Raw genomic sequence first — 13,648 nt, 5'->3', positions numbered from 1 at the left:
AGATGCGCGTGTTCTAACCCCTGGGCCATCTCGGCTCACATTTAACACATGGAGACAAAATTTTTCTGAACTAACCTGTACACTTTCATACTTACTTCGCTATGACAGTCTGTCTTGACAAATATACCTAATTAACCGAGTCTTATCCCTACTTATTTCTTTGACTAACAAAGCAAAGTAAAACTTAGTTTGATTGTCTTAACAAGTTATGTATGTGACGAACCCACGCCGTTATCCGTGTGATATTTATAAAACTAGAGCACACAAATATTGATTGATTAAATAAATTACATCTTAATCGGTTAAGCGCTTTCAGCATGAGCAGACAGAGGCAATGATATTTTAATAAACAAATATGTTATACCCATACTAAACAACAGAAAAAAGTGTGCCGCGCCGGGGACCGTTTATTTTAGTTTATTTTTACATTTCGTTAAAAGTAAAAAGGATAGCTTGATAAAAACAATAAGAAAAAGGGATAACTAGATGTTTTAATTACGCAAAACGTATTACTACGTAATTATGATGTATTATAACGTATTACTACGTAAAACGACTAAAGGCAAATGTTCCAATTAGACCGTTTTCTAGTCTTCACTTTTTGCGCGTTAATAACATATATGTTTACTAAAACATCATTGAGACAGAGGTATTTCGCGTTCATAGTATTAGGATGGATTCTTCAGGATTTTATCTATTCATAATATCAGTAACAATTATAATAATACTTGAATTATTTTCAAGTGTATATATGAATATGTTCATAATACACTTTCTCCAGCCGATTCATAGTCGCAATTGAGTAATTTTAATCAAATGTATCAAACGTTAATTGTAAATATAAGTTACTTCAGTACTCCAATGTACTGTAAATGTTCATCCATTGAAAAGTTAATAACTCCAACAGGTGGCTTAACTTGCAAGTTGTAAATGACGCTTCAAAGTACCTGCTTATAACCTACGTGAATAAAGTTTATTTTGATTTTGATACTAGGAGTCGCTCGCGGCCTCGCTTGTGTTTTAGGATGAAGGTTGTCATGTGTTAGGCAAAAAAGTAACCTATGCCCTTTTTTATGGTATAGGTTGACGGACGAGCATATGGGCCACCTGATGTTAAGTGGTCACCATCGCCCAAAGACAATGAAGCTATAAAAAATATTAACTATTCCTTACATCGTCAATGTGCCACCAACCTTGGGAACTAAGATGTTATGTCACTTGTGCCTGTATTCACACTGGCTCACTCACCCTTCAAATCGGAACACAACAATACTGAGTACTGTTATTTGGCGGTAGAATAACTGATGAGTGGGTGGTACCTACCCAGACCGGCTTGCACAAAGCCCTACCACCAAGTGGACCTTTCTTAGAGTTCATGTTTGCTTCATGCAATATTGCATGAAATTCGAATCAGCGGTTTGATCGTGAAAGAGCGACAGATAAACAAACGGTCAGAGTAACTTTCCTATTTATAATATTAATATACACTAACGACCCTCCGCGATACTAAATACACTACAGAATTATTGACAAGGTTCACAGTTTTTCAGATATTAGACAAGATAAACCGCTATGGCCTTACGTTTTAAATTCGTAATATGTTCGGAAATATTAAAACTGGAATGTCCATATCAATCTATATTAAATTCACAACGACATCCCTTCAGAAACCCCTAAAATTATCAGTATTTCTCTAATTATATTATGTATTATAAATATAAACATTGCTCTTAAATCTATTTATCTATTACAAAATCGCATCAAAATCCGTTGTGTCATTTTAAAGATCTAAGCATACATAGAACAGACAGCGGTAAGCGACGTTGTTTTATACTATGTATTGATAATAATAATGATGATTAAAAGGCATCAAATGGGGTTTTATATACTATGTAATGTTATAAATATAAATCTTGCTCTTAAATCTATTTATCTATTACAAAATCGCATCAAAATTTGTTGTGTCATTTTAAAGATCTAAGCATACATAGAACAGACAGCGGTAAGCGACGTTGTTTTATATTATGTAATGATAATGATAATGATGATTAAAAGGCATCAAATTCCGTTGTTTTATTTAATGTTTGATGTTACTATGTATTGATAATGTTAAAATTATTACTATGTAATGGTAACTTTAGTTACAACACGTTTATTTCCACAGGTCACCGAGCCCACACGGTGTTCGTAGGCGTGCACGTGCCAGCACGTCGGCACTCACATCGGAAACACAAGCATCACCATCGCAACGGAGGCAAAGATCCGGAGAAACCTAGTGAGTTGAAAAATTTAATAAACGACAGTCGATATTAATTAATATATTGTTAACTAGTACTCCCTCGCGGTTTCGCTCGCGTTTTATTTTGTTGGTTAGGCAAAAAAGTGGCCTTTGTAATTTCTTGCAGTTCAAGTTAGCTTCATAACAAATTTCATCAAATTCGGTTTAGTGGTTTCATCGTGAAAGAGCGACAAACAGACAGACAAAGTTACTATTACATTTATAATCATAAATAATATAGATTATAAATTTTGAAATAGTGGATACATTTGTCTATTGCAACGAATTCTTATTGATCTATTTTCATCAAGAATACTTTATACGAAAAAACTAGTTGAACTATTAATTTTAAACCTTATATTTTGTTAACAGATACATATCCATCAATATGAGTTAACAATGAGCCATCTCATAAATAATTTAACAGTCGTACATTTACATATAGCATATTATATATACTTAACATAATATAACTCATAAACTTCCACTTATATGTCTAATAAAGATTGCCTAGCAAACTTAATATAGTCACTTAGTTCGAAAATATAAGAGCACTATTATAGAAGTGAATGTATTTTAACTTTAGCACTTAAAGTTGAAGCTACGTTGTAAGTAATTTCGTCAAATATATTCTTATACTAATTGAATCTTGTTTATTATATTTCATATATGTGTGAGTATTATTAGCATATTCTATATTTAATGTTTGTTTTATTTATAGATGAATTTCAGATGAAAAGATTTACATTTCTTCAGAAATATACGTTTGATTATATTACTCGCCTCACTTGATTGATCATTTATAACTATAATTTTCTCGCAAATTGATAATATTCAAAGAAAATATTATGAAATGACTCGTTAGCTGAGATGAAAGCAGATGGAATAGTTTACGTTGTTACAAGCTAATGAGACTCGTCTTTTGAATTATGCTTTGACTCAGATGGAAAATGTTGACAATCTTAATCATATTCTCGTTAATGTTACTAAATGGACGTAACCGAATGTTACGAAGTGACATAATCATTTCTATTTTACTAGCTGTGCCTGCGACCTTGTACGCGTTTGAATTTAACAAAAAAATATATTATTGTAACCTAAGTTACTCCTTATCATATCAGTTTTCTGCCAGTGAAAGTCTCGTCAAAATCGGTCCAGCCGTTCCAGAGATTAGCCGAAACAAACAGATAGACAGACAAAAATTGTAAAATATGTTACTTTGGTATATGTACCGTGTATAGTTTGAGTATGCATTGAGTAAAAAGGGCTATTTTAATATTACAAACAGACACTCCAATTTTATTATATGTATAGATAAATTAGTCATTTATTTTCCTGATAAAACTTGTATAAATTTGATAATTCGGATCCGTAGGCCCAGCGATAATGGCTCGAGTTAGAAGACTTAGCGTAACGGATGATGGAGAAACATGTAAGATGAAAATCGCGACTCATCATAGTTTGATTTTTTCCAAATTATTATTTAAACTTTTTACTCTCATTTGCAACTCAAATCAAGCATGACTGTGTAATATCATTCGTTGACGACGCCGTTTTTACTTTCTCCATCAATGTTTCAGATGATTTCTTATAGCATCGACTGTCTTGTCATTCTGTTACTTCCTCTCACACATCCATTTGACATCTCATATATATGTATCAATGCGTTTTCATAAATTCCATAAAATCAGTTAATTCGTGTTTACTTTCAGTGACCCCACCCGCACAGAGAGTACAGTTCATTCTGGGGGAAGATGTTGATGACACAACCCTCGAATCACATCCACTTTTCTCTGAAATGGAAGAGCTTGTTAAAGATGGAGATGAGTTAGAATGGAAAGAAACAGCACGATGGATTAAATTTGAAGAAGACGTTGAAGAAGGTGGCAATAGATGGTCTAAGCCACATGTTGCCACGCTTTCCTTACACTCGTTGTTTGAACTTCGAAGTCTCATTTTAAATGGATCAGTAATTTTAGATTTAGAAGCCAATTCTCTGGAACAAGTTGCTGAAAGCGTACTGGATAATATGATTGTCGAAGGTGGCCTCGCGTATGATAGGCGAGAAAAGGTTAAAGACGCGTTGTTGAGAAGACATAGACATCAATACGAGAAAAGGAACCATAACAACATGTCACGTCTACCTTTAATAAGGTCTTTGGCAGATATCGGAAGGAATCATTCGTCCTGTAAAAGTGAGTACCAACTAATGTTGAACCTATTTAAAAATATCTTATCTCCTTGACTATATTTATGCGCCAATAGGTCAAACTATATGGATATTGTGGCGATATTATACCAGATTTCCAGGATGGTGGCTCTCGACGCTCCAGTCCGAGGAGTTGTCGGGGGCCCACCTCATCTCTCAACACGGCTCTTCTTCCTGCAGCTGATTCAAGGGGCTCTTATCTAGCTGTTCCAGGTCAGCAAAGCGTGTAACGGTAACGTGTGTGCATAGGCTCACTACAATCACGCTCTTTGACTGACACTCGACACGCTAGCACTTTTAAGCTAATTTATAATAATATATGTTTATTTATTGTGTTGTTGTGTGATTCCTTTGTAATTTAATATGGCACTTAGTCCTATCTGGACTGCAAAATCTTACTTCCTTGTGAAAAATTGGCGTTATATTACAGTGGAAGAGGGCAGTACAACAAGTGGACATTCTCACAAAGGAGATTTCGGTCGATTCCTAGGCATCTCTAGTGCGGGTAACCGCTTATCATTAATCTCTCTTCGTTGGTGTTTTATATTTTTAGCGCTCTATTCATTTTGAATTTTATTATTTGTTTAAGATATTCATATCAGTGTTCTTGTCCGTTTATATTTCACTACTGATCTAAATGATTTCGAAATCTTTGAAATTTACTTGTTACTTTTTGGCTTTTGCTCTGGCTTATTATTAAATTACTTTAGTATTTACACGTTTTTTTATTACAAATTTATAATTAGTAATTTTATAAACTGAAATATAAAATTAATCATCAAAACTAATATTTGATGAATCACATTTTTTACACTAGCTCAAATGTCGCACAGTTTGATGTACCTTATATGTTATCAATGTTAATTCTTTTATATTGTGTTAGACAATTATTCTCGGCCTATTTTTTTATAATTATTATTATTTCAGGTTCTGCACCAGATGAAGGAATGATAAAAAGTCCAAGCAGCTTATCAATGCATCGTAACCATAGCTCTGGTGATCTACCAATGAATGGCGACGTTAATCATAAGAGCAATACGCATTTTATGCGCAAAATACCACCTGGAGCCGAAGCATCTAACATTCTCGTCGGTGAAGTCGATTTCCTAGAAAAAACATTGTCTGCCTTTGTTAGGCTGAAAACTGGTACCATCATGGGAGACTTGACTGAAGTTCCCGTTCCTACACGATTCATGTTTGTCTTACTTGGACCACCGAATAGTAATTCAAGCTTCCATGAAATCGGTCGAGCGATGGCAACCCTAATGTCCGATGAAATATTTCATGAAGTAGCCTACCGAGCTAAGAAACGTGATCATCTATTAGCAGGTATAGACGAATTCTTAGATGCAGTTACAGTATTACCGCCTGGTGAATGGGATCCTGCTATTCGTATTGAACCACCCGCTGCAATACCCTCTCAAGATCCCCGCAAACGTCCGACCGATAACAATCTTAAGGAAGAACCCGATGAGGAGGAAGAAGAACAAAGACAAAGAGAAGAGTCTGGCTTGGCGAGAAGTGGAAGACTTTTCGGAGGATTAATAAATGACTTAAAACGAAAAATGCCGTGGTATTGGTCAGATTTCAAAGACGCATTAGCTTTGCAGTGTATTGCGTCCTGGATTTTTTTATATTTCGCATGTTTATCACCCATAATTACTTTTGGAGGATTATTAGGTGAAGCGACTGGAAAAAATATGGCTGCAATGGAATCATTGGTATCTGGATTCGTATGTGGAATGGGATACGGATTTTTTTCAGGCCAACCGCTAACTATTTTAGGTTCAACCGGTCCGGTTCTAGTATTTGAAACAATTGTCTTTGAATTCTGTAAACAAATAGGATGGAATTACATGTCATTTCGATTTTGTATCGGTACATGGACAACTATAATACTCATCATTCTAGTGGCGATTGATGCAAGTGCTTTGGTATGCTACATAACACGATTCACGGAAGAAAATTTTGCAACATTGATCGCGTTTATTTTCATTTACAAGGTAATTAACAGGGACTAATGGTGTTTTTTTTTTCTATAAAATAAAACCATTAACCTAATAACGATGCGAATTTTACAGGCTGTGGAAAATGTTATTTCCATCGGCAAAAAGAACCCAATAAAGACACGCCCTGATGAAGTTCTCAATTATGAGTGCTATTGTTTACCGAGCAATTACTCACGAGTACCGGAACAGTTTAATTGGACGTCCGTTGATAAGGAGTCATGTCAGGTAATGTTAATAGGTTTTCATTGACATTGTTGATTTGATAATTTCGTTACAACTACGCACTACTTAAATTGATAGTTACCTCAAATTACTCATAGTTAGTTGTTAAGGTCATGAAAGATATCCTTTAATGAAAATTATTTTCAGTTATACAATGGGACCTTAGCTGGCGGGGGATGTGATACAAAAGTGTATGTGCCGGATGTATTTTTGATGTCGATAATTTTATTTCTCGGGACATTCACTATTTCTATTATTTTAAAGGACTTTAAAAATTCTCTTTTCTTCCCATCCAAGGTAAAGCTTTTCTGATATCTACAGCATTCCGGTTACCCATACTTAATTTCCCACGTCTTATAACCGATATTATAACTATTAAATATTTTTATATTTCAGGTCAGACAAATAATAAGTGACTTTTCCGTCATTATTGCCATTTTGTCTATGTCATTTCTAGATTTCAAAGTTGGAATAAAGACTCCAAAATTAGAAGTTCCCTCTGAATTTAAGCCCACCCTTCCAACACGGGATTGGGTCATTACCCCATTTAATGGCAACCCTGTATGGTCCGCCTTAGTAGCCATACTACCGGCTCTTCTAGGGACAATTCTGATATTTATGGACCAACAAATCACAGCGGTTATAGTAAATCGCAAAGAGAATAAACTAAAGAAAGGTTGCGGCTACCATCTTGACCTTTTCATCTTGGCGATTTTAATACAAATATGTTCCATTATGGGGTTACCGTGGTTCGTTGCTGCTACAGTGCTGAGTATTAACCACGTAAATTCTTTGAAAGTTGAATCAGAATGTGCCGCACCAGGAGAGAAACCCCAATTTTTAGGTGTGAGAGAACAGAGAGTAACACATATCCTCATATTCCTAACAATAGGATGCTCAGTTGTCTTAACTCCAGTATTAAGACATATACCGATGCCAGTATTGTTTGGTGTATTTCTTTACATGGGAGTAGCGTCACTAAAAGGACTTCAGTTCTTTGATAGGATCCTGATAATGTTTATGCCCCAGAAATATCAGCCGGATCACATGTTTCTACGTCAAGTAAGTATTTCTAAAACGATAAAATCATAAATATAATGTATATATGTAGGTATAATCAATTTAATGGCATTCCTTTTTAAGGTACCGATTCGTCGTGTTCACGTATTCACTGCAATACAATTGACCTGCCTCGTCTGTCTCTGGGTGATAAAATCTTTTTCGATGACGTCCATTCTGTTTCCGCTCATGCTTGTGGTAATGATAGGCATTAGAAAATCTTTAGATATATTCTTTACAAGACGTGAAATGAAGATATTAGATGATGTCATGCCAGAAATGACCAAAAGGAATCAAGACGAACTTCGCGAACTCGGGGATGTCGAGGTGGGATGCTTTTCGAAAATAATATATTTTTGGTGTAAAAAATAGGAACCAATAAAAGCAGTGTTTCAAGGGTCTTGACATATAATTAATTATATAACGTAGGTTTTTTATACAAACATACTTAGGAATTTATATCGCTAGTAATAAAAAAACATATTTGTAAAGGTGAAAGCGAATTTATATAGAAACGTAAAGAAATGACCAGTTTTCAGGAATATTTTTAACTATACAAAACTCTTAGGCTGTTCCATTGTAGGATAACAACAAGAGTAATCCACCAGCGTTTCAAGAAAATCTACAAATCCCCCTTATCAACGGCAATATTATGAATATACCTTTGGCATCGATAAACATATCCGAGGAAGTTAACAAAACGGGTATATGGAAACAGGTCAATAATAGCAATAAAGTAAAAGCTCGACTTGAAAGTAAGGAAATGAAAACAAAATCTGGAAAAAAGACGTAAGTATCAGGCATCGGCTAGTCTAAGAAAACCCCAAAGAGACGAAATATACATGAATCACATATCAGATCATAAAATAAACATACCCATAAAACTGAAGAGTACAATTTCCTCGTAGAAACATGATTAAAAAATATTTAAGAAATCCGCACTACCACATTCATATCTGTTATATTTTTTTACAAATTCACGTGTCGCATTATATTTTAAAGAAAACGTTGACTCTTCTATTGACATTACAGTATTAAACACAAAAAACTAATATCAAAGAACGCACAATCCGAAATAGAAAGACGTCTGTCTACGATGGACGAGGTAGAAGAAGACGATCCTTCGATGAAGGTGTGCATCAGAGATACAAAATTCTAATCTGACCACATTATATGACCTGAAGGAGCACGGCATGGCACGCATCCGACACAACGCATGAGGCGCTTTTTTCTCTGAACTTTTTACAACTGCAAATATGCCAAAAACAGATCCAAAGGGTATATCATAATTTACAATCATTTCTCAATGTGGTTTTATTTATTTATGCATCAAAGATATTTTACTTTTTTCGGAGATAAACGTTTGGAATGCTTATAATACACAAATATTTATAATAATATACTTGATTATAATATTACTGGGTCGTGGACTCGACTCAATCTTATTTGATAATGAGTCCACGAAGGGACGTTCTATGGATTATGTTTCAATGGATGGTGCCGTCTGCTAAAGTAAATTAGAGTCAGCCCCTTTTCAAGCCGTGGGTTTGTGGGTGAACAAATCGAATACATAAGCGCCTCAACCAGCAGAGTAGTAACGGGAACAATAAGAAAAGGTTGTCGTCAGGCCGCCAGCGTTAAAATCTTGTATATAATTTTATCGTATTCAAATAATCGCTACCTTATAACTCTTATACAAATACATTGTGTTTAGGATTTTTTCGTCAGCCAACCGTTCAGAAAAAGAGGCGTCTGGTGCAATCCTTAGATGTAGTTCACCATCGTAGATTATAATTCAAGTAACAGTGTTGTATCTCCTTAGATCATTACAAAGCTAAAAAACGTAGTCACTTGAAATACACGCTACATTTATAACATTATACTTTATCGAAAAAAACAGTAAAAAACTTCAACATTGTTTTAAAATTTTCTCAACTAAACGTTTGTGTATTGTGAATTTGTGTATCTACATTTAAAAAAAATAGGCTGGTTGTGTCGTTATTAATGTCATTAAACTATATAATTACAAATTCACTATTATAACACTCAAAGTACAATCATTGTTGTGAGTTGGAAAGCCAAATTAATGATAAGTACAATTTAAGTTAGTAAGTATTATTTGTATAGTCTATTCCAACCACAAGAGGACAAAGGCCAAACAAACAACATTTGAAAGCAAATTGACATCATTGGTCTAGAACTTTAGAGCCTGTATAATCTATGTTTTTAAATTATATTCATTAAGGATTTCCATAAAATGGCGGTTAGAACGTCGGCGAAATTTCTAACGGAACTTTGGGAGTACAATTAAAGTGGATGTAAGTAGTTAAGTGGAATAGCGTTGTATTTAAAAAAATATTTATTAAACAAGAATTGTTAGCAAATTACAAGAAATACGTCAATCTAAGGTTTGTTTCCATTAATTCCTTCTTCGATTGGAATAGACTATAGAAGGTTGTTGTATTTTTTTTGTATTTTCAAATATTATTGTGAGTTTATATTAATTTTTTCCTATCTGCTTTTAATGTCACTTTTAAATTAAAATATTTATAAGCAAAAATATCTGCATGAATTCAGTGTTACCAACATTAACCTAAGCATGCTGTTTAAGCTGCATTTATTATTAAATTAGTTTTATATCCTGTTTATATCATAAATATGTTACGCTACATGTATTAATAGTTCCATCTAGTTTACGTACGCTACAGATTCACGAATTTAATTCATCATTACGTGGATATCTATATTTTTGTAATAGCTTACTTTTTTTCCCATGGACGATTTTCAGAGTGACCTCCTAAGGCGCAAGGATTCGTGGAGTAGCGGATTTAAAAAGAATTCATCTGCTGAAACTTCAGTTTAAGTTTTGTTTTTTTTTTAATTCATCTGTTTGGTCTAAGACCTAATTAATAAGTCCTCTTTATCTTTATTTTGTGTCAACAAAATGGATTCAAGAAATAGTTTTATTAAAAACAGATTCGTTAGTTATTTTTTATATGATGCTTTCGGGTTATTTTTAAATTAGTGGTTACTATTTTAACTTACCTCCTAAAATAATAAAATTGTGTCAATCAAAGGAATTGTGCTGTAATTAGTTGTTAACGTGTAAAAATCCTAACCTATAAATGTTTGATATATTTAAAAAGTAATTAATTTCTTTAATATATATCTATTGTCCCTTAATGTTGACTTTTTTTTAAAAGTCAATTGGCACAAATAAAACATAGATGTATTAAGATAGTCTTAACGGTATTTGAATCACATGATTAATTTTAATTGAACGTAACACAGTATTTATGAAAAAAAAAGATTAATTTATTTTGAAAACGTTTTAATGTTAACGGTTTTTTGTTAAATAAGTGATAATTTAAATCAGTCCAGTGGCTTCACTCGTTGATCTCAAAGCTTAAACCGTACGTATTCATCCCTTGCTCGATGATGAAGGAAAATATCGTAAATAAACGGCCAGTCGGATCCAGGAAGCCGCATTCAGCAACATATCGGAGAAAGCTCCAATAAAAGGAGGTCTGCGTTCAGCGTATCATATTTTATCAATTCACATGATACCATTGATTCCGACTTTATAGAGAGAAATAGCCAAAACTTTAGGATAATATTTATGTACGTAATTCTAATGAGAGGTGTCTATGTTTAGTGTAATCAGGATCCGATGAACATTTTAATTTAGATATATATGTCAGTTATTGCAATTCTATTATGACGTTAAAATACTTCCATTGTAGTGCTTAAAACATGAACAAATTCAAATATCTCAAAATTGGTCGCTGCTGAAATGATGATGTTAATGATGTTTTAATTAATAGGTCCATACCAAATCAGTAGTTAAATAAAATAAAAATAAAACTTTTATTATAAAAGTGCTATCACTTTGACATTCAAGAAAAGTCTCATGTTGCGTATCTTAATTAATTATTGATCAATTTTATTTTCAATGATTGACTTAGATATAAATTAAAATGAGATTATATTTAATGTTGTCTTATATTTTCGCCATTACACATTGAAATAAAACTAGCTATAACGGATTTGAATCGCGTATATTAAATATTTTTAACATCCCGACGTTTCGAGCACTTTACAGCGTTCGTGGTCACTAGCACTAGTCGTAGCTAGTTTTATTTCAATGAGATTATATTTGTTTTTGTTCACCTATTTATTTACATGATTAAATAACGGAAAAACAACAACTGCTATTCAAGAGCCAAATACTGAGAATCAAGCTAGATAAGGGGGAAAAAATATAAAAAAGAATTAACTTTATGACAAACGTTACCTTACGCTTCACCTTCGATTAAAAAAAATCAAAAATATCGCGATGCCGTTTACTGACACATAAAAAAGGCAAACTTAAATTATTTCCCGTAACAAAATTACTAGCATAATAGCCGAAATAAATCTTAGTATACCTATGTGATAATAATCCTTACCATTAACACTATTATATCGTAGGCTTAATAATTTCGAAAATAAATGTTAACAATAGTGCTTTTTAAACGATTTAATTGTAATAAAATAAGGATACATAACTCATTTAATCAAATCGTGTATGGATTTGGATAACAAAAACGGAGTAGTGATGCTAATAAAAAAATAACCACTACATAAAACCAAGTGCCAATAGCATAACACCATTTTTAGGGTTGTATGTTAAAATAACTGCATATTTAGTTACAAATGTTAATTCCGCCATAATAAGATTATATATAATTAATGAAATATATTATAATTATTAAGAATATATTTTTGTGTATATTTTTAAGAAGTAATTGTCATTTATGCCAATCGTATGATATATAGTACTCCAATAAACTTATTTTTTCATCTTTATTCATACTTAATAATCAATCATTAATTAATTATAATTAGTATATTTATGTGTCATACCAACTGTAATCTCCTCTTGGACTGTATTAATTTGGATTCACTTCCAAGTAGGTTCGTTTTAATGTAATCCGTTTGTTTACTTTTGTGTGTCATTTCGACGTCAAATACGTCACACGATATTTGTTTTTTTTTTTAAATAATGTGTATTCATTCTATCTTAGAAATATTTTGTAAATTAGCAATTGTACTGCCTCCTATTTAATAATACTTGATTCAAATCTAATTCCTGTGTCATACTTAGTATAATTATTGTCTATGACCCATAACTGTAGTAAATATAGTCGTCCCATTATAGCTATAAACTATTATATTTTTAAAGAACCCGACACACGTGTAAGCGTATGCTTAATTAATATTTTATTATACTTACCAGTTTGAAAAAATAAAATAAAAAATGTAAAAATTAGTTACATTTTATGTTTAAACGAACGCGTTCGATTTTTAAGTTGCCATATTATTTTTCTTTCTTTTTTTTTTAATTTCTAATATTTGATTGATATATTATTATATATTGATAATTTTTATTTTACCGTTTCAATAATGTTTCGCTCATTTAAAACAGAATGGGTATCGGGTTCGTTATTCGTAATTTACACTAAATTGCCTAAATTAGTGAAATATAGTCGCAATGTAGTCTGAATGTCTAAATAAATGTTTAGTATTATTGTAATGGAAAACAATTATTATTGTACCTGGTGGGATATGTTTGTTACTCGATTTGTATTGTATTTGGAGATCTTTGTGGAGTGTTATGAATAAATGGATTTTTATAAACATTATCTTTTGTTTATTATCCTTAGATATTAACAAATATAATTATAGTATGTAGTTTCTTACGATTCCTCTTAATAACATCTGCATAGATTAACAGAAAAGAGGAAATTTAAAGTAAAATCATAAGGGATGTTTAAAAAGATTCATATAAGAGTTTACTTAAACAAATATATTTGGATTTGGTTTGATTTG

The 13,648-nt window shown here is 32.5% G+C and overlaps 1 protein-coding gene across 6 annotated transcripts in view; it reads left to right on the top strand.

Moving 5' to 3' along the window:
• The window catches only part of LOC124531360 (sodium bicarbonate cotransporter 3), an 85,618-nt gene extending 72,162 nt beyond the window's left edge, over positions 1–13,456 (top strand). For 2 of the 6 annotated variants that reach the window (XM_047105907.1, XM_047105906.1), the window contains exons 3-14: positions 2,165–2,275; positions 3,654–3,710; positions 3,991–4,473; positions 4,581–4,700; positions 5,415–6,490; positions 6,569–6,721; positions 6,866–7,015; positions 7,115–7,780; positions 7,862–8,104; positions 8,361–8,566; positions 8,810–8,909; positions 10,566–13,456. In XM_047105907.1, the coding sequence (XP_046961863.1) occupies positions 2,165–2,275; positions 3,654–3,710; positions 3,991–4,473; positions 4,581–4,700; positions 5,415–6,490; positions 6,569–6,721; positions 6,866–7,015; positions 7,115–7,780; positions 7,862–8,104; positions 8,361–8,566; positions 8,810–8,909; positions 10,566–10,640 (3,440 nt within the window). In that variant the 3' untranslated portion in view covers positions 10,641–13,456. Of the gene's footprint in view, positions 1–2,164; positions 2,276–3,653; positions 3,711–3,990; positions 4,474–4,580; positions 4,701–4,917; positions 4,993–5,414; positions 6,491–6,568; positions 6,722–6,865; positions 7,016–7,114; positions 7,781–7,861; positions 8,105–8,360; positions 8,567–8,809; positions 8,910–10,565 lie in introns of all 6 variants that reach the window. The other 4 variants (XM_047105911.1, XM_047105908.1, XM_047105909.1 and 1 more) reach the window with 4 other exon arrangements.
• Positions 13,457–13,648: the final 192 nt, after the last annotated feature.

This window comes from Vanessa cardui, chromosome 7 (genome assembly GCF_905220365.1).
Source record: "Vanessa cardui chromosome 7, ilVanCard2.1, whole genome shotgun sequence".
NCBI classification, from domain to species: domain Eukaryota; kingdom Metazoa; phylum Arthropoda; class Insecta; order Lepidoptera; family Nymphalidae; genus Vanessa; species Vanessa cardui.
This window is presented reverse-complemented; position numbering and strand designations above follow the sequence as displayed.